General features: G+C 33.6%; 2 protein-coding genes across 2 annotated transcripts; both read left to right on the top strand.

Moving 5' to 3' along the window:
- Window positions 1-1,303: 1,303 nt before the first annotated feature.
- LOC112741630 (transcription factor bHLH148) lies at window positions 1,304-2,988 on the top strand. The gene has a single exon (XM_025790662.3). The coding sequence runs from the start codon at window positions 2,142-2,144 to the stop codon at window positions 2,814-2,816; it is 675 nt and encodes a 224-aa protein (XP_025646447.1). The 5' UTR covers window positions 1,304-2,141; the 3' UTR covers window positions 2,817-2,988.
- Window positions 2,989-23,212: 20,224 nt separating this feature from the next.
- LOC140178491 (uncharacterized) lies at window positions 23,213-24,723 on the top strand. The gene is made up of 2 exons (XM_072215586.1): window positions 23,213-24,327; window positions 24,663-24,723. The coding sequence occupies exons 1-2, from the start codon at window positions 23,213-23,215 to the stop codon at window positions 24,721-24,723; spliced, it is 1,176 nt and encodes a 391-aa protein (XP_072071687.1).
- The last annotated feature ends 822 nt before the right edge of the window (window positions 24,724-25,545 follow it).

Genomic DNA, 25,545 nt, shown 5'->3' with positions numbered 1-25,545 from the left:
TTTTGACCAGGATCATGAAACTTATCATAATTGGGGATCTAACTGTTACCTGTTACAATCAAACCCACAAACAACCCTAAACCCAAATAAGTAAACAAATCTAGCAGCCACTCAACGACATAAAGAACAAATCCGTCGCGCCATCATGTGCTCGCCATTGCCACCCATCCATCACGCTGTCACGTGCTCTCCATTAGAGTAGATTAATAAAAACGATTAATAACCACATTAGAGTTGATACACTTAACACCAGATTAAGAAAAAACGAACAACGCATGACATGTTACTTTTTTATTAATCAAATGATTATAATTCAAATTAATTTTAACAAACAACTTAAAATTATAATTTTAATTTTATCACGTGCATGACACGGATTATTACACTTGTATGTTAGATTATCAAGTGGAGAAATAGATAAATATGAGTAGTGGTGGCAAAACGGGCCGAACCATCGGAACAAGATTTTGAACCTGCTAATTTTTGAAAATCTGCCAAATTCGCACCGTCAAACTGGTGGGGCGGGTTGTAATTTTTCTTTAAAGGATGTTTTGGACTTTTGTTCACTCATAAATATTACATTATAGGATTAGGGTTTCTCTTTACACTCTTTCACACGGACAACACACGTAGAGCCAGAGCCAGAGCTAGAGCCTCCCTCCTCTTGCCCTCTTCAGTCTTTACGTTGACGAGTCGGCGACCTTCCCTTCTCCCCCCGGTGCTCTCTCTCTCTCTCTCTCTCTCTCTCTCTCTCTCTCTGAGTTAGCAACGCAGCGCCGTAGAGCCGCAGTAGCTCAGAGCACTGGTGGCACACTTGGCAACCCCCTCTCTCTCTTGGATCAAAGTCGCCCGGAGCCCAAAAAACACTAAAATTACCGCGGCAATGATGACTCGACTCTTTGTCTCGTAGCCTACTAGTGTCCTTGCATTTTTCTCTGTCACGGCCTCGCCTCTCTCTCCCCCTCACAAGTCACAGTCGCGAAGGCGAAGGCTCTTTCTCTCTCAGTCTAGCAAGTACCAATGGCGGCGATCCCCTCCGTCCAGTTGTCTCTCTCCTCTGCCGTCAACATGCAGTAGCAACCTTTATGTCTCAGTTCAGCCATTAATCATGGCCTAGCCGCAACAACGCTCTCCCAGCCGGCCAACTCCTCACTTAAGCAGTTTTTCTAGGCTCATCTGGTTGAAGCTTTTTTTTTTTTTTATCTTTTATTGTTAAAATGTTACCAAACTAGTTTTGTTGTGGAACGTTTGATTCCATTATAAATGCTAATTTGTCTTTATTTTTTATTTATCCTTAATTCTTTTAATTTCATTCTAGTTCATTTTTTATTTTGTTGTTCTCTGAATTACTGTTTTAATTTTAGATATTGGACTGTATTATATTTAATATAAATTATTTAAAAAAAAAAGAGAAGGCGGGCCAGCCAATCAACCTGCCACTCCATTCTTTAGCAGGGCGGGGTAGAAAGTTTAGCTGATATCACTTTGGCAGGCAGACCAGTCCATTCTATTTTTATAGCGGACTTTAATATGGTCGGGACAGACTTATTCACTTTACCATCCCTATAAAAAATATATAAATAAAATTTTCGATTAATCTGATATTAATAATAAAATAGATATATAAATAAAAAACAATTCTTTAAATATATAAATATTTTTTTATCAAACAAGTCAAGTCAACCCATAGCTTATCATCCGAGCTATTTACACCTTAGTGTATAATAAATAGATGAACTTGTTTCACTAAATCCAATTATAGTTGGTCAAGTGTGTTTAAGCTTTAAACATCTAAATCTTAGTTTTAATTAATCTAAATTATTAACAAGAATATGAAAGGGAAAGGGGGTGTTGTGAGTCCCTATTATATAAGTGTCCCCCACCATTAGTCTCTCCCCTTCAACCTCCATTGAAGGGACACCTCACCCACTCCCTCCATCCTTAGCTTCTTCAACCCCGTTCCTGTTCCCGTTCCCGTTCCGTTCTTCTCTCCACCACCTTCTTCTTTTTTTTCCGTTTTCTTTCGCCCTTTTTCCAATCCAATATAAATTAAATAAATTTCCCCAAATTTCCCTTTTCCTTTAAATAGAAATCTCAAAAACATAGAAGCTTTAACTTCCTCTCTTTCACAAGCACAAACCATGAAACTCAATTCAGAGATGGGTTCATCATCTCTGATCCCAACAGCACTCACCTCTACCCCATCACGTGACTCGCACGTGCACAACCACAACAAGAAGAAAAAGCCTCATTCCAAGAACCACAAACAGAAGAACAACCGCCAAGTCAACAAATGGAAATCCCAAACACAACAAAACCTCTACTCCACCAAACTCCGGCAAGCCCTCGCCGGATCCACCCTCTCGGGCAGCGGTAAGTCCATCCGCGAAACCGCCGACAGAGTTCTTGCCAGCGCCGCAAGAGGTAGAAGCCGGTGGAGCCGCGCCATACTCACGAACCGGCTCAAGCTGAGCTTCATGAAGAACAAGATAAAGAAGAAGAAGAAAAGAGTGGGACCGGTGGTCAGGTCGAGAAGAACAAGAACCCGGTTGAACGTGGTTCGATTGAAGGTAAAGACAGTTCCGGCGGTTCAGAAGAAAGTGAGGTTGTTGGGAAGGTTGGTTCCTGGTTGCAGGAAGGAACCTCTTCCGGTGATTCTAGAAGAAGCCATTGATTATATACCTGCTCTTGAGATGCAGGTTCGCGCCATGACTGCTCTCGCTAACTTGTTGTTAGCAAATTCTTCTTCTCCTTCTTCTTCTTCTTCTCCTTCTTCTTCTTCTTCTTCTTCCTCCGGTCATGCTCCTCCCACCTGAGATTCTCATGATCATCACACCCTCCCCCTTTCAGTTTGTAATTTTTTTTATTTAAAAAATTATTGGTTTCTGTGTCGTGTCGTGTGCGTGTGTGTTAATAACATGTATGTATGTATGTATGTATATGTCTTTTTTTTCTTAAAAAAAATGAAGTAAATGATTAATCTGATAATACTATTTGGCTTGAAATTAAACATGCTTATAAGAATGTTAAATGGGTGACATGAGGTGAGTTAACAACAATTAAAAAATTTGATATATTTAATTAAATTATTATCAGTTTTAATTATTATTTAAAAAAAGAACAACTTTTGCGAGTATTTATTACCATGTTATATGTGATCGTCTTTTCTCAACTTCCTAAACAAGGTGCATGGTAATTACTTTTTGGTTAATTACATAGGTATACATACAAGCTTTTCTGCAATAATAATATATCAATTTAAAAAAAAAAATTATTGAGGTGGGTATGTGTTGAATCTTGGTTATCGATATATCTTGTTATTATTTTGATCTTATTAATTTGTCCCCGTAAAATCTTGTTTTGGTTTTCAATCGCTTGCATCCCATTATTGATTTAGTCAAACACAAATTAAAATCCACTAAGGTGTATTATATTATCTTTTAATGTGATGATGAAGGAAATAAGCTGAGGATTAGTATCTACTAACTTAAATGCATGCTTATCAATTTTTTCCTTAAGCAAAATCAGTTGAAAATGCATGGGTGATGGTGTAAATAACAGTAGGGTTTCTGCTTCAAAATGGGTGCACGGCATCTTCTTAATTTCATGATTGGTCTGATCCTTTGTCGTATGATATATGGTCATAAATTCAATTAATGAGTTTCTGGAACTGAAACTCAAACTGAACAAAACACAAACTACACGCACATGCATGTGATGCGCTTTCTTAGGGAATGAGTGGATTCAATTCTAGCCATTATCATCATGGTACTTATTGGTCATTTTATTACCTCCACTAAATTGCATTCTAGTGTGGCACTGTAGAGGAAGCAAATAAATAGTGTGTGTCACCATAAAAAGATTTCATCATAAGAATGAAAAATACCTAACTCAACGATCTAGATGGAGTTTAATTTCCCATTAAAATTTTAAATTAAGTAAAATATGTCTTTTTTTTTTAATATTTATAATTTAAAAAAAATATTTTTAATATTTTAGACTCGATCAATATTTTGTTTCTAACATTTTTAATGTGTCAAAATTATTTATGTATTTTTTAATTTTGTCTTTAAATAATTTTGATACAAATCCAAAACGTTAGAGATAAATTTAAATAAAAAACGCTAAAAGTATTTTTTACAAAAACTACAAATATTAAAAATAAAAAGCATATTTTATCCTTTAAATTTTATGGATAATTCTTTAAACACCCTTACTAATTATTAATCATTCTTCTAATTCTTCAGTAATGATGCATTCACCGTGATTAGATGTTATAATAATTCTTTCATTCTAAAATTCATCCTCGCTCCTAATTCTTTAAATAAATAAAATTGAGATTTATCATATTTTTAAGACGTGAATTATTTTTTAAAAAAAATAAGAGAAAAATGATGAAATTCCACTAACGTTCTGCCGAAAGTGCCACAAACATCCTTATTGGACAAAATTCAATGGACCCATGTGGGTTTGTCGTCCCCCACCTTAGTTTTTGACCTACTCACTTTTAAGTTTTAACAATTAACATTATTCTATCTATCGGACATGACACTCGCATCTTTAATTTGAAGAGAAATACTGGATATATTAAATAACTAATTTTAACAAGTATACATAATAATTTATCAAAAATAAAATAGATAAATCTATCTTTTTTAAACTTATTGTATGTGATTTATAATATATATTTTTCTTACTTTTATATATATATATATATATATACTTTTTTGAACAATACTTATACAAAGCATTTTAATTTAATTTTAGGGTAAAGTATTAAATTGGTCCTCTACGTTTTGGACGTAATTCTTTTTTTATTCTTAAGGTTTAAAATGTTCTATTTAAATCAAAAATAGTTTTATTTAGCTTTATTGTAGTCCCACCGTGAGATGAAAGTTAAATAATTAACGAAATGTCCTACATGACAGCAGTACAAAAATAAAGTCGATAATTTAGAAAACAAGTACAAGATCCAGAGACACAAAATCAACCATGGATGCATCAATACATTTATTTATCATTTTTCTTACAATTTGAATGAAATATTTTTTGTAGAACTAAAGAGAATGATAAATAAATGTATTGATACATCTACAATTAATTTTGTACCTCTGGAGATTGTATTTATTCTCCAAATTATCGATCTTGTTCTTGCACTGCTGTTATATATGTAAGACATTTCATTAATTATTTAACTTTGACTTCATGGTGCGACTATATTGAAGCTAAATGAAATTTTTTTGGATTCAAATAAAACATTTTAAACCCTAAAGATCAAAACAGAATTACACCTAAACATAAGAACCAATTTAATACTTTACCCTTAATTTTAAGATCTCTTAACATTAAACACTCTCTTTTTTTTTTCTCGATATTTTATACACGCTTGACTCTAAAAGAGACAAACAAAGTTACACCATATGCACATATTACATTCTACAGACTTAAAACAGCAAAAACTAAACTAATTACTAAGACTTAAAATTAAAACTAACACTTAGAGAATATAAAAATAAATAAAAAAAGAAAACAATGAAATGCTCTATAGATTAAAACCGCCACAATAGACCATGAATATTTGTATTTGCCAAAGCCTCAATTACTCCATCATCATCCACTACCAGAAATACGGACATTACCAACGGGAAGATACCTACGAACTAAAAAGAGCGGCAAATTTATATGATCGTGGTAATCACTTGCAACGTCTTGTATTTCCGTGGCCAAATTTTGTAAAATTTTTCGACGATTTTGTTTGTTCGTGGCTAATTTGAGATGAGTTCTCTCAATGACCACAGACTCAATGATTACCGTCGCAAAATCGAACGATTTTCACTTTTAAATTCCGCGTTTAATTTGGTTTTGTCCTCCATCCCTCTCAAAATCTTTTTATGCAGTTTTTTCTTTTTCAAAATTTAAACCGTAACTTAAAGGTAAATTCGATTTATCATGTGCAGGCTTTTTCAATTCTTCAATTGTTGAATTCTTCTCCCTCCTTTTGAGTGCTGCCATGAAAAATTAATAAAGTATGCTAATGGTTTGATTTTAGATGTTGTTGATGATGTACAATTTTCTCACTTCGTATGATCCTTGAATTTGGCCATATCTCTGAATCATGTATTTTTTTACTTAGTATTAGCTATGCGTTGATTTGATTAATTTTTTCTTTTTGATTTAACTGTAGTTTTTTAACGTGGTTGTATTATTCATTACTTGTTACTAAATCAGATTGTAATGTAACAAAAAAGACTAAATTATATACATACAATTTCAATATTTATATTTTAGTTGTTACATTTTTTGTGCGTGTTCTTTTTGGTCAAATGCAGTTTTAGTGTCCAATTTTACCGTATGCATTATTTAGAGACTTTGGTGATAGAATAAAATGATTCAATTAAAAATAAATGTTAAAATTATAAAAAAGAGTACTTATAAAAAGAGTACATATTTATTTTTGATAAAATAGTTCTAACTAATTTTAGAAAGTAAAAGATACTAACTATGATTTTATTAAAATAATAACTAATTTAATTATTCATTATTTAATTACTCACTCTTAATTTATCGCAACATTAATAAACAGAATTTTAACTTTTAAAATTTAGAATATTAGTTTTATAACTATATTTTATTAATTTAATTTAAAAAATAAATTAAAATTATTTTTATGGGAGTTCATTTTTTAATTATGTACAAAAATTTTTTTTCTTCAATTTAAAGGTATCAAATTCTTAAGTTTTAAGTTTATTTATTTTAATTTTTACTGATGCCATTTTTTTTAAATTCAACGAGTAAAAATTTTAAATTCTAATTAATATGTGAAATTTTTGAATATAATTTAAAGTTGTAAATTTTACAATTTGATTTTTTTATTAAAATTAAATTTTACTCTAAATTAAAAAGTTATAGTTAGTTCACTAAACAAAATTCAAATTAACATCTATAATAAGATGAATGAAATTTTGAGCGGCAATGTTAAGCGCAACTTTTATTAAGTAGCCCACTCACCCAGTCTTAACAATAACTTCCTTTCACTATTTCCAAAATCCCTATTTGTTAGCTCCTGCAATTGATTCAAGTTTGATAACATGCAGCCAACCCTTTCGTTAATAACATTTTCTCTCGATCGTAATTTCTTAACTCCTGCACTCAGATCAATTCAGCTAACCTTCAAAGCAATTCGCTCAAGACATTCCTGTTTAGATTCCAGGTACGATCACACCGGACGTTCTGTGAAAGAGCAGGGACCATGATTTGCAGTTCGAGTACCGTCAGTTTGAGTCGCCGAAGAAGCAAGCAAAATCGGTGGAATCAGAATTCTATATGTAAACCCGAATCGCGAAGAAGATTTTCATGATATCATTTTGTTTTTTATATTTCTTTTAGTCAACAATGAAAGTTAATTTTAGACTTTTTTTTTTTTTTTTATTCCAACATGCATTCTTTCTTTTGTTACTGGTTGTAGATAGATTCTAAATCACCAATTGGCATTTTGAAAGATGTTATGCAACTGACAATTGAAGGCCGCAAAGCAGCTGCAAATTACATACTAAAAGTAAGTATTGTACCTTAATTTTTTATCATCTTCGAAGGAGTCAAATCATGACCTATTAATTTTTTAGCTTAATTCTTGATCTCTATTTTGCTTAACAGATTTTATTGGAGTACACAAAGCAACTGGAGTATCGACAGGGTGTATAATTCAGTGGTGTATAATTTAGTGGCAGAAGTTATGTGTATTTTTTACTATTTATCTGGAAATATTTTTACATGTGGATTGTCTGTGTAACAAGAAATGGAGAGCTTGATAAATTCATTATTTTGATACTTTCAAGATTTGTATCATTTTAGCAAAGTTTGATATTTATTTTGTAATAGTTTTATTTGAATATTTTTTTAACATTAAATCCATTAATCTAGGATATTTGCTTTTCAATACTAAGTATTTGTTAATTTTATATTTTTATACTATGGATAATACGTATAGGAATGTGATTAATTTTTTTAATATTATATGATGTAATTTTATATTAAAGAGCATTTTTATTATGATATTTTTTTTTAATTTAACTTCTATCATTAGCCATGGAAAAAAGTATGGCAAAAAAGCCCGGCCTGGTCAATTTTGTCACAGGTAAATGTTTTATTTTGCCACGGAAAAAAGTGTGTCTAAACGTGCTAAAGTTGTGGCTAACCAAATGTCTCAACGGGTGTTAAAGCCGTGGCTATTGGAGTAAAAAGCGTGGCTAACTAAAAACGCGTCTTCCTCCCTAGCCACGGATGTTCATTTGTTGCAAAAGCATAATTACCACAGTTTTTTTGGAGTTTAGCCACGGATTTTTCCATGGCTAAACCCCTTCTTTTTGGTAGTGATCGTTGGAAATACCAAGATCCCATGTTCTTTTAGTCCCACCCCCTTAGAGCCAAAATTGAGTTGTGAGAATTGGTGATGTCGTGATCAACTATACTATCATTGTTGTTAACTGTTAAGAGCTACATTGGAACTATAATATTTTCTTTTTCATTATTACTATTATCTAAATAGTTTTTAAAAAACCTCTTAAAATGATCATATCCTCTTTTTCTTTGTCTTAATTAAGTTCTTAACTAACACTCCTTTCATTCCCACCACATCTCACACCACATACACCATCCCTCAAACCTTCACTTCTATATGTTGATAAGGATGATAAAGAGAGATCTTAGTTATGAGTAATGATGAGCAATGATAATGATCGTATAAAAAAATATATATATTAAAAATAATATATATAGTTATAAGAGCAAAAATACTTTCAAAAACTTTAAAGGGGGTAGGTCATGTAATTTCATGTTCTGTCTCTTCCTTCTCTTTACAGCCCCATCATTTATAGTTTTATACTATATATTCTACATCTCTTCCAGAACTTGTTTGAAAAGATATACATTGCTTTAGGTTTATTCGCCAAAATTTAGGTATTAGTGGGAATAAAAGTGACGTATATGAAAGTAGTAAAGTTTAATCATATGATAGAACATAGAAGTATACGTATAATGATAAAGTGAAGTTCGTATAAAACTTTTTAAATTTCTTTCTTTGAAGGCCATCTCTCTTTATTATTATTTTAGTGAGAAAAAGATTAAAAAAAAAAAAAAATAGGTTCGTTCTTTTAATTAGTATTTTCTCCAAAAGTAAAACCTTAAGTTTTTTTTTTTTAAATATTAGAAGGTTATTAAGATTTATTATTTTTGGTCAATAATTAGTTTTTAATGTTTAAAAGTGTGGACTAAAATTATATTATTAGATCACTAGACTAAAAGAATTAAATTAATGACTAAAAGTGATGATAAAAAATAATAAATTTTGATAACTCTTTTTCTTTTTATTTAGAGAACTATAATGTGTTTTTATCCTATACTACATAGAAGAAGTATTTTTATTTGATATAAAAATTAAAATAATACTTTCATCTTTAATGACTATAATTTTTTAAAATATCTTTTACAATATAATTTTTTTATTACCTAATAATGTGTATATATATTGGTTTCATTATTTAATTAATTAATTTGTCTATATATATATCCTCTTTTTTTTTTCTTCCGATTAGATAGGCCACAAGAAGCCGGTATTAGAAAAGACAGACCATATAAATATAGAGTTTGATTAAAGAGAAAGAAAATGAAAGAATATGACATAATTAAAATTGAAAACTGAAATATTTGAATAGTTTTTAAAAGCTTAATATATATGCGGTTGATTTTATATAATTTATATTACGCTTTTTATTTTTAGTGTTGGGGTTGTAGCGATGTTTTTTAATAATGTAAAAATTTAGTGTTTTCTTTTATGAATACTATAAATTTAAGGATCAAATTTATGATCGTTAATTTTTTTTTTTTGGATACACAACTTAGATTTGTGGTTTTTATTTATTTATTTATTTTTAAAAAATATAAATCTGAGAATCAGATTTGTATTGTAATGTTAAAATTTTTTTAAAACATATAAATTAGATTTTTCGATTTGCTGGATAATAAAAGAAATGATCTCACCATAAATTAGACATTTCGATTTGTGCATTATAAAAATTACTTTCCAATTTTTTAAATTTGAGAATCTAATTTATTATTTAAAATAAAAAATTTTAAATGTATATAAAAAAATACACTAATTAGCCAACTCCAAATCAGCCAAAAATGAAACAACTTAATTAATTATAAATATAGTAATTTAATTTTATTTATTTATGATTTAAAATATTGGTTATTAAATGTTTCACCACATTTAAATTAGGAGGAGATACGTTCGGTGTCATTGCAACGTGAATCACGGAAACTGATTCAATTAGCTTCTGTCTCTTCACTCTCTTTCTCTCTCCAAATGTCTAAAACATGATAAATAAGAAAATAGATTCAGAACCATCCAATTTACAAAGAAAAGAAATATCCTAATGCCTAGTATAAACACCATCCACGTAAAACTTTTAGATTCACCCAGAGACATTTGGCTGGTTTTTTGCTGGAACCATGGTAGCATTATTGTTAACTATAATACTGAATTACACATAATTTTCTTTTATTTTTAAAAAAATTAGGTGGCCCTTTGAGGTAGGGCAATGGATCCTCTAATTGGATGGTAGGGTACACACTTTTATGTCCTCTCTGTTTTGGGACTGAGTCTTAGACAAGAAACAACCTCTCTCACTTTCGGTAGGCAGTACTGAGTTATACACACACGAGTGCCTCAGTTTCATCGCTTTCAATAGTAGTAACCTCTAAACTACTAACCCTCATTCCCAATCCCCATATATATTATGATCAAAAACTATATATATAATATGGCAACAATGTATATAATAGTTAAGGACTTAAGGGTATTGGGCTGCTAATTCAATTCACTAGCAAAAAAGCAATTCAATGATTGAAGTATAGGACTAGGACCACACATATATTTATATATAACGTTTGTACATTTGCCATATGTTATGTATGTATATGCTGCCTTTAAAGTTTTTCACATGGGATGGTGCTAGCATTAAACATTTATTTCAATTTTTTCAATGCATCTAGTGACCTGTTAAATATATAATTATTTATTAAATTTTTAGAAGAGATAATTTATGATATAATGTTAAAACTACTTTTATAAAATTATGATAAAAAAATCTAAAATTTGATCATTATTTTTATAAATTGTTGTATTATTCATAATTCAAATCAACAGAAATTTTGTGAAGAAATGTTTAGGATTTTATTTATAACTATTTAGTATTTATGTATTTCCATATCATTATTTAAATTTTGAGAAATTCTTCACATACAAGCGTTTTTTTATACAAGTCTTTATAAGTGTCCCTTCTTCTTCTTCTTGCGCACGTTCTTCTTCCTCTTCCTCTTCTTCTTCTTCTTTTCTTTCGTTTCTTGCTTCTCTTTCTCCTTCTTCAACCATTACTGCATGTTTTCACTGCATCTTCTTCTTCTTCTTGCTGCACGTTCTTCTTCCTCTTCCTCCTCTTCTTCTTCTTCTTTTCTTTCGTTTCTTGTCTTCTGATCTCTTTCTCCTTCTTCAACCGTTACTGCATGTTTTCACTGCACCTTCTTCTTCTTCTTGCTGCACATTCTCCTTCCTCTTTTCTTTCATTTCTTGCCTTCTCTTTCTCCTTCTTCATTTACGTGCTTTTCTCTTTGTTTTCTTTCTTCGTTATTCTCGATTTTCATTGTTTTTTGACATCAAGCTTTGAAATCGTTTTTGAAGAAGAAGAAGCAGCAGAAGATGAGGAGGAGAAAGAGAAAGAGTTCTAAATTATGCATAAGGTGTACTTCAACGAATTTTGGGTGTATTTCTTAAATTCTTTGGGTGTAGTTTTTGTAATCCTTTGGGTGTATTTCTGTAATCCTTTGGGTGTATTTCTATAATCGTTTGGGTGAATTCCTGTAATCGTTTGAGTGTATTTCTGTAATCCTTTGGGTGTATTTCTGAAATTCTATTATCTTCAAATTTGGCAAGAAACTCGTTTTCATGGAGGAAGAAGAAGAAGAGTCGTTTATAATGCATGGTGAGTAGCGCGCTTTGGAAACAGAAAGTGGTTGAATAACGTGCATTTATTTACTCTTGAATGTGGGAGTGTAATGCGTGTTTTTTGTTGGGCTTGTGCCAACTTGTAAGACTTATAAGCCAAAAAGACTTGTATGTGTAACAAGCCTCGTAAATTTTTAGAAGAGAGAATTTTATATATAGCAATTTCAATATACTCCTTGATATATCTCCTATCAGTTTACATTTATCGTATATAGGAACTAGGAGATAATTTTGATCAAATTAGAAATTTCTATGTTACTTATTATGGTAGGACGACTAATTCATTTAGCAAAAAGTCTCTTTTTATTAAAAAAAATCAAGCTGGTTATTTTATTTAGAAAGAATAAGAGCATAGACCACTTGATTTAATCCAATTAGATCTATGTGGAAATTGAGTTTCTCTTTAAATTTTTTAAGAAAAAATATCATGAAAGATGACCCAATTTGAGGATTATATATGCCAAACTCTAAAATACATACAAAAGAAGGAGGATCAAATGGGATTTTGATAAAGACTTAATAATTAAATAACTAAAATAGGTGGTCTTGGTTGTATTGGATCTGTCCATATATCACATATTACTATATATATAAGTATATTAAAATTAAAGAAGGACCATTTTCAAAATAAAAATTAAAAAAGACAATGGTCAATTTGGCCTTTAGCCTAATGAATGTGGTGTATCCAGCTCCGAACACAAATGTTACTATCACAGCAAAATCAGATTCATGAAAGGGAAAAGTGAATAAGAAATTAACAAAAAAAAAAAATAGTAATAATAAAAATATTATTATTCCCCCTTAATTTGTGTTTGTCCTCTAGTTTGTTGGTTCATGCGCTTCTCCCTAAAATGTTTGTTCTGACAAAGATAGATACTCTCGACTAGTTATCTAAGAATGGACCAATGGTAAATTCCCCATTGTCTTTCTGAGGCTATGTGTTATTCTCTTTTGGGGTTTCATAAATTGCTTTTCCATGATATTTCTAATTACACTGCTGTAAAGGAAAAGGACATTTCAGGGCTCTTGCCGTGTTGCAACTTGCAATACTGCTGATAAAGAAATTTTATTCCTATTTCGTTCATGCTAAAATAATATAATATGTTTGATTAACAAGAAAGAAACCTCACAAATTAGCAAACATCCTTTCAAGTATCAAAATAATGGCTTTCATAGTTTCATTTATACCAATTATTCGATCATCGTTTTACAAACTTATTATCAAATTATCCGTCTTTTCATCAAATTATTTATTTACAGATATACTACACGCCAAGCATTTTATTACCAAGTTTAATCAAATTTTATTATAAGCATCATCATCTTAGAAATTATTGAGTACAAAATCTTTGGAGCACAATACAAGAAGAGGAGTGTTAGGGCCAGTAATTTTTGTGTTTTGTAATTATCAATTGGCCATTAATAATGTTTTTAATGGTATGAGATTACATCCAATGGTGGAAAATCACTCACTTTTCTTTTGATGGTTAAATGTTGATCACAAAATACAAAAATTGCTGGCTCCCTAGACTTTCTCATACAAAAATTGTGATAATCAGCACAAATTTTTAAAAGATCACGTACTTAAAACATTAACTCATTCAAAAAAAAGAAAAAAGCAGAGAAATTAAAAAAAAAATCGTAGAAAAAAAAACCGTCAAAAGATAGTTACATATAGTAGTCTATTTAGTGGCACGTAAATGTCAATTAGATTATACCAACTTAGTTAAGTAATTAACTTGATTGTAGAGCATTATTATAAAATAATATATGATTCATGATTTGTAAATATGATATTTGTAAAAGGGTAGACTCATGCATACTTTATAAGTGGGTGGAAAGTCAGGTGAAGTTGATACCTAAGAGCCGTTAGATGATTTGACTAATTTGACTAAATTTTCATCCAACAGCTGTCAGATATCAACTTCACTTCACGTAAAGTCGACTTCACTCGAGTTTTCACTTTTCACCTTACAAGGGTGAAATCAAATCTCACTGCCTATGCAAGGCTCGTTGATAATGTATATTACTACTACTATATATTAAATGATTATCCACACCAATGTACTGTGTATATACTACTACTAACTAATCCGAAATTAACAGAAATTAATCTGGAAATTAAAGTGGTTGATCATTAAGCAAAGTGTCAAAGCAAACTGAAAGCACCAACTACTCTTGGAAACGTAATGATAATCAAGTAGGAATATACCGCACCACAAACCAAAGCATCAAATTATTATTATTGGTGTATGCTTATTGCTTATGGCATACAACGGTGTCTCAAAGCAATTGCATAGTAGTTAAATGAAATAAGTACCTTAGTTTTTCGCTTTATGACTGCGCTACTACACTAAGTCACTAACTACATTATAAAATAAAGGTGAGTGATGATAGCTTTAAGTAGAACATATCTATAGATTAAAGAATAGATTGCGTAACCATTTTGTTTTATCTTATAATTGTGTTTGTAAATTTAGGTATAAGTAAGGGTGGTGGTGATGAAGATGAGAAATCTTTGTCTCAGGTAACTGAAACATTAAGGTTCTTCATTGCTTTATATTGATGGTTATCTTTTACTTCTTTTCTTTTTATATATGTAGTATATATCTATAGGTAAGTTGTAAAAGTGCACATGAAAAGAAAAGAAGGATATAGAAAAATAGAAAGTGAAAGCTATTTTTTACCCTTAAAAAGGTTGTGTGAGAAACAAAAAAGAAATTTAAATGGAGAAAAAAGTGAATCCCTTTGATTCTCCATTCTAAAGTGGAGTATTACGTGAGAATGAGATCCAAAGAAAATCTACTATAAAAGAACTGAAAATCTGATGAAAGTGTAATTAATAAACATGAAGTTTTAGCAGAAATTATTTTTAATATGGAAATAGAAATGGTATTTTGGTTTAATATTGATATTTAAAGTGTATTACAGTATTGTGGAATTCATTCAACACGCTCCCACATGTTGGCTAATATGTTGCCACGTGTCTAACACGCCTCCACGTGTTGGCCAGGATGCTGCCACGTGTCCAACACGTCCCCCGTGGTGCAACACGTCCCCTGCGTGTTACCCTTCTACCTGACACCTCCATCCATACATAAATACACTAGGTTCACCCATTCCCAGTCAATACACTACCCTAAACCCCATAACTAAATTTTTGAGCCAAGTTTTAGGTCTATTTTACTAAAAATAATTTACTTTTGTTAATAAGTATTTCAAAGATAATCTACTATTACTGTAAGAATAATTAACCTTATTAATATTCTTTTCTAGAGGTTTATATTAGCTTGACTCGAATAATTTAATCTTAATTAATATAGTTATGAATGATATATGTGCAAAGAGTACTATTTAATTATTTCCCCTATTTGGCGGAGTAATCTAACAGGGAATGGGAATAATCCAATATATATACATTATACATACATACACACTTTAAATTCCATGTATGTAAAAAATACTCATCAATAATTACCATTATCTTTTGTTTTTCTCAAGTTTCATGGACCTGCTAGCTAATATCTTTGCAAGATTGTATTAGAATGATGAAAATACTCCTATTGCTGTTATAAAATGAAAGATACAAAAGAAAAAAGACAGGTCAGTCACAAATATTATAAAGTCGTATTTGCATGTGCTATGTTAAAGAGCAGAAGAGACATGACAAACAAAGTGGTAAAACCGGTCGAAGTTCATCGAATGACTCATTTAATTCGTCAAACAAAATTAGACATAAAAATTAAGATAGCCAAAAAAACCTGTCTTACTCGCACTTTTATTTACAAAAGAATAGTAATATTATATGATAAATAAATATTATTATTTTTTTTCAGTACTTAATTAATAATAATTTATATTTATATTTATAGATATTTTATACATAAAAAATATATAATTTATATTTATATTTTTAAAAATTTTGTATATATAAATTAATATTTTTTAAAATTTATACTCATAAATTAATAAAATTTATTTATTAAAAATAATTTAGTATTTATACTAATTAAATAATGACAAAAAATTACTACAAATTATTGATTCCCAAAAGTTTTTTTTATAAAATTCACCAGAGAAAATACTCAGTTTGGTTTCTGAAGTTATACTCAAATTTTAATTTAGTCTTTAAAATTTTAATTGTTTCAATTTAGTCTCTGAACTTTTCAAATTTTAATCATGTTAGTCCCTACAATAGCTTTCGTCAAAGAGTCAATTGAAAAGTTTAAAAATTAAATGGAGGCAATTGAAACTTTAAAGATTAAATTAAGGCTTGAGTGTAACTTTAGAAATCCAACTGAATATTTTCTCATTTTACAAAAAGAAAAAATCCAGACTAAGCTTGATTCAATCTATTCTCACTCACTTAATAATATATGGGATTTATTAGGTAGACAATGACTTTTGTGAACAATGTGAACAATGAGCTTTAAAATTGACCAAATAAAATAAAAAAATACTCCACTTTTAAATTACCTCATAAATTCTAACATTAGAATAACCATTCGAACACCTAGTAAATTGAACATCCGACGTATCCATTGTTTACATTATATTTCTCACTATTTCTTTGCTTCAATATCTAATCTCTCACGCTTTATCTCAGTCCTCAAATTTTCAAAGCTTTGTCTAATTTTAACACAACAAAATATAACAAATAATAAAAAAAATATAATAGAAAATAAAAAAAAAACAAAAAATAAAACAAATTATAACAGAAAAAAAATAAAAAATAAAAAATAAAATAACCCTAATTTATACAAAAGTTGCGACGATGAAGGTGCATAATGGCGGTGGAAGGCGATGGCAACAACAGAGTGGAAGGGAGGAGAGGATGAGAATGAGGGAAGAGAGGGGGTTTTGCGAACCTGGCCGAAAGGGGGGAAGAGAGGAAGGAGGATTTGGGCGGTTTGTGAGGAGTGAAGTGTTCTACGAATAGAAAGGAGAGGGTGGAGGCGGTAGGGGTGTGCATGGGCCAGGTAAAATGGGTTTGATGTGACCCAAATTCGACTCGAAATATATACCGGGCCTATTTGTTAGACCCGAATCCAACCCTAGACCTGATGAAACCTATACACTTTCGGGCCACGATTATACCGGGTAAAAACTGGGTGAAAACCGGGCCGTTAACATTATATTACCTTGATACCTTCTTGTAAGTTAGCATGTAAAAATATCCAAATTTTCAAGACTCCAACCATTATTTAACATGGTAAAATTCACTTAGAAAAATATAATAAGAACTAACTCTTCTCTAAAATTAAAGTATAACCATAATCAATACTAATATTGCCTAATAACACCAAATATTTAAATCAATACAAATAACACAAGATTATGCATTAGTCTAAAATCTTATGCATTTCAAACATAAAACATTAACTTATAGTCTTATATATAATGACTAATAACATAAAATATTAATTGTGTATGATGACCGGGTCACCGAACCGATTTTGGGTGACCCGAGCTATGGCTCGGACCCGACCCGAAATAATGACCGAGTCTACTTTTGAGACCCATACCTGGTCATAGACCCGATGAAATCACATCAAATTAGTCTCTAAAGTATTCGAGATCAGACCGGATCTTCGAGCCGGACCGGACCATACACACCCCTAGGAGGCGGTATTAGATTTGAGTTCTTGTTGGATTTGGTGTTCTATTAATCTAAATACTAAATGAAACACAACGTTTTTGCATTATCGTAGATATGATAAATGTTTATCATTTTTGTCAAAATAAATTTTCATTTATCGTCAAATTTGTCCACGGTAATTTTACCACCATTTTAAAAGTCTTTGTGGCACTATATTTAGTCAAATTTAGTAATGGATTTTTAAATTTAACGATAATGGACACCAAATTTGATTAAATTTCTATTAAATTTGATGGTAGTATCGATAGATAAATTTGATGATAAATACGATAATTTAAAATGTCACTACAAAAAAAACATTGAATCCTGTTAAATTTATCGTTAGATTTAATATCAAATTTACTAGCAGATTTGACAATAAATTTGTTGGATAAAAGTTATCGATAGATTCTATTTTTTGACAATAAATTTTTCTGTAATACTTAAAAAAAAGAGATAAATTGGCACGATCATTACCGTCAGAATTATCAGCGTATTTTATCCGCCAACAAAGTCTAATTAATGGAACGCTGTGTTTTGGTCACGCGCAATACATTACCGTCAGATTTATCTGCCGGTAAATCCAACTATAATTTTACCCTAAATTGGAATCGCGTCTCTCCCTTCATTTTGAAAGACCCACACTCTCTAGACATATCCCCCCCTCTCTCCCCCTCTCTGCATCTCTCTTTAGTCACACTCTCCACAACGCCAAAACACCCCCATTCCCACTCTCCCAGCGTCCGAATCTCTTTTCACTCTCTCAGCCTTTCATAGCGATGAAACTCCTCCCTCTTCTCCACTGTCGACGCCACCCTAGAGCACCCTGACTTGCACACCGCAACAAAGCGACAGTTTCCTCTTCCTCCCCCTTCTTTGAAGCGCTTCTCTCTCCGTCCTCCTCCATGACGCCATGCACCAGCAGCCATCGTCGTCCTTCACGCACCAACAGCCGTTATCGTTTTCTATATGCAGTCGCATAAGCTAGACGATATTCAATTTAGGATTTTTTAATTTTGTTTTGATTTAGGATTTTTTTTATTCTGTTTTGATTTAGATTTTTTTTATTTTGTTTTAATTTAGGATTTTTTTAGTTCTAGTTTGATTTAGGATTTTTTTTAAATTCTATTTTGATGATTTTGTGTTTGAAATTTTGTTTATGATTCTAATTTTAAGTTCTGTTTTGATGATTTTGTGTTTAAATTTTATGTTTATTATTCTGATTTTTAATTCTATTTTTAAGATTTTGTTTCAATAATTCTGTTTTGATTTAGGTTTTTTTTAATTCTCTTTTGCTTTAGGATTTTTTAATTCTGTTTTGATTTAAGTTTTTCTTTTAATTCTGTTTTGATGATTCTATGTTTAAAATTTTATTTATGATTCTAATTTTGAATTCTGTTTTGATGATTTTCTGTTTCAAATTTTGTGTTTATTATTTTGATTTTTAACTCTATTTTTATGATTTTGTTTCAATTATGTGATAATTATGCAGTTTGATATCAGTTTAAGTGAGAACATTGGCGATACAGAAGGAGCAATAAGACCTGGTATAGCTCATCGAATGAAACTACAAGTGTAAGATCCCTATTTAAATTGTTTTGATTTCTGTTTTGGTGTTGTTTGAGTTAATTATTTTTTGAGTTAATTAGTTGATTGTTGTTAATTATCTGAGTTAATATTAACTTATTTATTTTTTGAGTTAATTATTGACTTATTGTTTGTTGTTGTTAATTTTTTAAATTTATTTATCTGAGTTAATTATTTTTTGAGTGAACTAATGTTGTATTTTTTTACTTATTAGTTTAAAAATGATTGAATTTAAATATTTAAAATTATATATTAATTTTTTAAAAAATGTTAAAAATTTAAAATATAAGTTTATTGTTGAATTTATCATCGATTAAAACTACTAGTAGTTATTAATTTAATTATTAACTAATAATGTATTATCGTCGAATTTATCAAAAGAAGAAAAATCTAACGGTAAAAATTATAAGCAAAAATTTTTTAATAATAATTAATGACAAACAAAAATTCTGTCGATAAATAATTATCGACAAAATTTATTCGATGATAAATATATTACCGATAAATTTTTTAATATATTTGCTGATAAATTTATCGGTATTCCATAAATTTCTTATAGTGCATATTTTCGCGTGGAATATAACTTATCACTTTGATGTCATAATTTATGTGGTAGGTTGTAACTAACTACTAATCTTATCTTCATTGCCCTAGTCTTATTAGGTAATGAATTAGTTTGTATCTTTTATTATTAAAAATGATAATTTATATCTAATTCATACACAATAAGAATAGTTGATTTTATTTAGTGATAACATAAAAGTGAAAGTATGAGGAGTTAATGGAATATTTATACAATGTGTATAATGGAGGTTTAGGAAGTATTAGAGATATAATCATTAGTGTTACTTTTTTTCATCAGCTGAAGTTTTTGGGATGAGTGATATCATGACATAGTATTAGAACGCTAGATCCGAAAGGTCAAGAGTTCGATTTTTGGTGTCGATTCTTGGTGAACCCAAAATTAGTTTAAGCTTTTGGGAAGATGTTTATTATCGCTAGTACTCGGATGGTTATTCTAAATAGTATGGGAGATGTTCATTTTGTAACTCAATAACCCATTGTACACATTGTACAAATAGTCTATTGTCTCCCTAGGGAAATCCATACATAAAATATTGGTTCAGTGTTTATTATGTAACACAAATTATAGAAAACATTATATTTAATTTCTCTAGCTTCGCCATATAAGCAAATAAAACCAACCCTCCTACTTATTCTCCCCTCGCTCCTTTTTTTGAGTGTAAATCTTGCCTTTCATATGGTCTGCGCCATGTGAGTACAACAAAAGCTAAGGTAGAGAAAGCGACAGCCATTTGAAAATTCTATATAATTTATTTAAAGCATTATCTAAACCACATGGAGGGGTCCTTCTGCCTTGTTCATTAAACTCCAAGAAAAAGCAATAATAATAAACAATAATTAATAATAAGTGGGAAGCAAAAAATATAAAGAAAAAGGAAAAAAAAAAAAAAAAGGTTGTATAGATAGCAACCCCGTTATAGCGGAGATGGGGAGGGGAGGGGATGGGATGAGAGGAATATAATTAGTTTTCAAGTATAATCAATAATCCCTCGGTTCCTATTCTCCCTTAGCTTGCCGACAAAAAATTTGAAAAAAGTTTAGAAGAAATTAAATAAATAATATATTAGGGTTACGTTATTTATTTAGCTAGAAAGAAGAAGTAATAACCAAGAAATGTTCTAGAAAAATTTGTCTTCAATGGAATCCCATGAATGAGCACTTACACATTGGAAAGTTTAATAGCAAAATTATAAGTCTCAAAATTAACACTGAAATAGTAAATAAAGTTCTAACTAATAAATATGGTAACATATAAATTAATTATTAGATCAAATATATTTTTTCTCTTTAATATTTATAATTTAAAAAAATTAATGTTTAATTTTATTTAATTTTATTTTTAATATTTTTTATTTATATCAAAATTATCTACAAACTTTAATTTTATTACGGCCCAGCCCAGCTAGGCGTGGAGACCGACCCGGCCTGAAGACCTACCGACCTGGTTGGGCGGGTCATCACACCCGCCTGTCTACCGACCTGGCCACGCACCCTCTTTGCCAGCTGCATAACAACTGAAGAGAAGGAAACTTTCTGGAAGGAGGCCTTCTCTTATGGGGCCCACTTTTCTGACAAGGTATATAAGGGGAGGGTCCTACCCATCCCCCAAGGTACGTCACCTTACACCAAATTCTCACATCACTTATACACTCTATTGACTTGGGCGTCGGAGTGTCATTGCAGGTGACACCCCCTCTCCACACCAATATCTCGGGAAGTCGGCTACTCCAGCTCCAACCCCGCAACCCGGAACTAGGCGATACCCCACCTCACCAACCGAAGGATCTCCCCGAATCGTCTGGTACCCGAGCAACCGTACATTGGCGCCGTCTGTGGGGACTCGCCTAAATGGACGTCGTACTGGGTCCTGGAGAACCAGGCCGCGGGGCCGAGCCTAAAGGGGAAGCCTCCGTGGCTTCCTCCCGAGAGCGCACGAGGTCCCCTCCACGACGACCCGAGCCATCTTCGCGATCTCAAGAGAGACGCCCCTTTGGGGGAACAGGCAACAATAGCGCCAGAATAATGCAGAAATTGCATCACAGGATGCAGAACCTAGAACGCCAGTTGGCAGATCAGGAACATCATCAACGAACTCCCGAACCAAGCTATTCCCGTTCTCCTCCGAGAAGTCACTCCCGGCGAACACCTAGCCCACGATCTGAATCTGAAAGCGTCTGGGAGGAAGAAGGACGTCCAAGAAGACGTCGTGACCCCGTGATATACACCCGGCCTGAAAGGAGACGCGCCACAGAGCGGGACCGGGAAGACGGCGGAGAAAGGCCGAGAAGAACGCGGCGACCCGTGATAATGGGCGCAACCCCGTTTCATCGTTCCATCCTCGAGGTCCGGCTACCAAAGTACTTTGATAAGCCGATGGACATGAGGTACGACGGAACCCAAGACCCACAGGAGCATCTCACGACCTTCGAGGCCAGAATGAACCTGGAAGGAGTGGGAGACGAAGTGAGGTGCCGCGCTTTCCCGGTCACTCTGGCGGGACCTGCAATACGGTGGTTTAACAGCCTCCCACGGGGCTCGGTGGCCGGATTTTCGGACATTAGCCGCGCTTTCCTGGCCCAATTCACTACCAGAATCGCGAAGGCGAAACACCCGATCAACTTACTCAGGGTAACACAAAGGCCCGGCGAGCCGACCAGAAAATACTTGGACCGGTTCAACGATGAATGTTTGGAGATCGACGGGCTGACTGATTCGGTGGCCAGTCTGTGTTTGACGAATGGACTTCTGAACGAGAATTTCAGAAAGTATCTCACCACGAAGCCGGTATGGACAATGCAAGAGATCCAAAGCGTAGCCAGGGAATATATCAACGATGAAGAAGTCAGTCAAGTCGTGGCAGCTAACAAATGGCAGCCCGCCTACAATCAACATCGGCAGCACGGCGGCGGGGAAAGGCCGAAGGAGCACGCCAGAGATGTCGGGCCGAGCAAGACATCCAGGCCGTTTCCCCGAGTTGGAAAATTCACCAACTATACCCCCCTCACCGTTCCCATCGTAGAAGTTTATCAGCAGATAGCAGAGAAAGGAATTCTATCGAAGCCCCGACCTTTCAAGGACAGAACCGGGGGGAACAAGAGCCTCTATTGTGATTATCATAAGGGCTATGGACACAAGACACAAGACTGTTTCGACCTGAAGGATGCGCTAGAACAAGCAACCCGGGACGGAAAGCTGGCTGAATTTTCCCACCTCATCAAGGAGCCGAGGAGACGAGATCGCGACCGCGAGGGAGAGGACAAGACACGTGCAGTGAAGCGACGTCAGGAGCCAGAGGACACGAGCACGGCCTTACCATAGTAAACGTGGTAACAACAATAGACATGGCTCCAAGGTCGAAGTCGGTACACAAGAAGGACGCCAAAGTCCTGGCAGTCTCCTCCTCTTCCCCGCGAAGCTCCAAGAGGGTTCCACCCATCTCGTTCGGTCCGGAGGACCAATGGTTCGACGAGGTCACGGAAAACCCTCCTATGGTCATCATGGCCAGAGTAGGGACCGGCCTCGTCAAGCGGATCCTCGTGGACACCGGGGTTGACTCGAATATCATGTTCCATAATGTGTTCGATGCCTTGGGCCTCCGGGATGTCGACTTAAGGACTCACCAACACGGTGTAGTAGGCTTGGGCGACCACTTCATCAAGCCCGACGGGATAATCTCCCTGCCAGTATCCGTTGGACTAGGACAGGGAAGGAGATCGGTAATGGCTGAGTTCGTGGTTCTGCGAGACTCTACGGCCTACAATGTCATCCTAGGAAGAAAGACTATCAACGACCTCGGGGCAGTGATCAGCACAAAGATGTTGGTAATGAAGTTCATCGCTGACGACGGATCCGTCGGATCCATAAAGGGAGACTTGGAAACGGCAGTCGCTTGTGACAATGCCAGTCTCTCGTTAAGGAAGAAATCGAAAGAAGCATCGGAAGTATTCCTCGTCGACCTGGACGCTAGAGTCGGCGACAAACCCAGACCCGAACCGGAAGGGAACTTAGAAAGGTTCAGGGTCGGCGACATAGAGGAAAAGTTCACTTTTGTGAACAGGAATCTCCCACATGACCTGAAGGAACCTTTAATGGAAATGATCAGGGCTAACGGTGACCTATTTGCCTGGACGCCAGCCGACATGCCGGGGATAGACCCCCAGCTCATATCGCATCGATTGGCCGTCAGTGCGGAGGCCAAGGCGGTCGCTCATAGGAGAAGGAAAATGTCACAAGAAAGGGCAGAGGAGGTGGCCAGGCAGACGGCCAGCCTTCTCGAAGCGGGATTTATCCGAGAACTCGATTATTTGACTTTGCTGTCGAACATAGTTCTGGTTAGAAAGCACAATGGAAAATGGAGGATGTGCGTAGATTACTCTGATCCTAACAAAGCATGTCCCAAATACTCCTACCCCCTCCCCAATATAGACGCGCTCGTCGACGTGACGGCGGGATATCGGTATCTGAGCTTCATGGATGCTTATTCTGGTTACAATCAGATACCGATGCACCGACCAGACGAGGAGAAGACGGCGTTCATAACGCCAAGAGGAACATATTACTACAAGGTGATGCCGTTCGGGCTAAAGAATGCAGGGGCCACCTCCCAAAGGTTGATGAATAAGATATTCAACGACCTTATAGGAAAAACGGTGGAAGTATATGTAGACGATATCTTAGTAAAGACCACCCGACCTGATGATCTCGTAGGTGATCTGGAAAACGTATTTGCCTGCCTCTGACAACACGGCATGTGACTCAACCCACTTAACTGTGTCTTCGCCATGGAAGCAGGGAAATTCTTGGGGTTTATGATAACCCAGAGAGGGGTAGAGGCCAACCCGGAAAAGTGTGAAGCAGTACTCCAGATGAAGAGTCCGGGGTGCATCAAAGACGTTCAAAGGTTGACAGGGAGGCTCACCGCGCTATCACGGTTCCTTGGGGCGTCGGCTGCTGATGAGCGGATATTTTATACGCTTTTTTAGGTTAATTTCATGTAGTTTTTAGGATGTTTTAGTTAAGTTTTTAGTATATTTTCATTAGTTTTTAGGCAAAATTCATATTTATGGACTTTACTATGGGTTTGTGTATTTTTCTGTAATTTCAGGTATTTTCTGGCTGAAATTGAGGGAGCTGAGCAAAAATCTGATTCGGGCTGAAAAAGGACTGCTGATGCTGTTGGATTCTGACCTCTCTGCACTCGGAATGGATTTTCTGGAGCTACAGGAGCCAATTGGCGCGCTTCCAATTGCGCTGGAAAGTATACATCCAGGGCTTTCCAGCAATATATAATAGTCTATACTTTTCTCAAGGATAGACGACGTAAACTGGCGTTCAACGCCAGTTCCATGTTGCAGTTTGGCGTCCAGCGCCAGAAACAGGTTACAAGTTGGAGTTCAACACCAGAAACAGGTTACAACCTGGCGTTGAATGCCCAAAACAGCCCAAGCACGTGAGAAGCTTAAGTCTCAGCCCCAGCACACACCAAGTGGGCCCCAGAAGTGGATTTCTGCACTATCTATCATAGCTTATTCATTTTCTGTAAACCTAGGTTACTAGTTTAGTATTTAAACAACTTTTAGAGATTTATTTTGTATCTCATGACATTTTAGATCTGAACTTTGTACTCTTTGACGGCATGAGTCTCTAAACCCCATTGTTGGGGGTGAGGAGCTCT

The sequence above is a fragment of the Arachis hypogaea genome, chromosome 14, assembly GCF_003086295.3.
Source record: "Arachis hypogaea cultivar Tifrunner chromosome 14, arahy.Tifrunner.gnm2.J5K5, whole genome shotgun sequence".
Classification (NCBI taxonomy): Eukaryota; Viridiplantae; Streptophyta; class Magnoliopsida; order Fabales; family Fabaceae; genus Arachis; species Arachis hypogaea.
Note: the sequence above shows the minus strand (reverse complement) of the source record. Positions and strands in the feature narration are given on the sequence as shown.

Coding starts and splice junctions, on each gene's coding strand:
- LOC140178491 (XM_072215586.1), top strand. CDS start 23,213: ATGGCTCCAAGGTCGAAGTCGGTACACAAGAAGGACGCCAAAGTCCTG. Junction 24,328..24,662: donor GACGTGACGGCGGGATATCG/GTATCTGAGCTT, acceptor CCATGGAAGCAG/GGAAATTCTTGGGGTTTATG.
- LOC112741630 (XM_025790662.3), top strand. CDS start 2,142: ATGAAACTCAATTCAGAGATGGGTTCATCATCTCTGATCCCAACAGCA.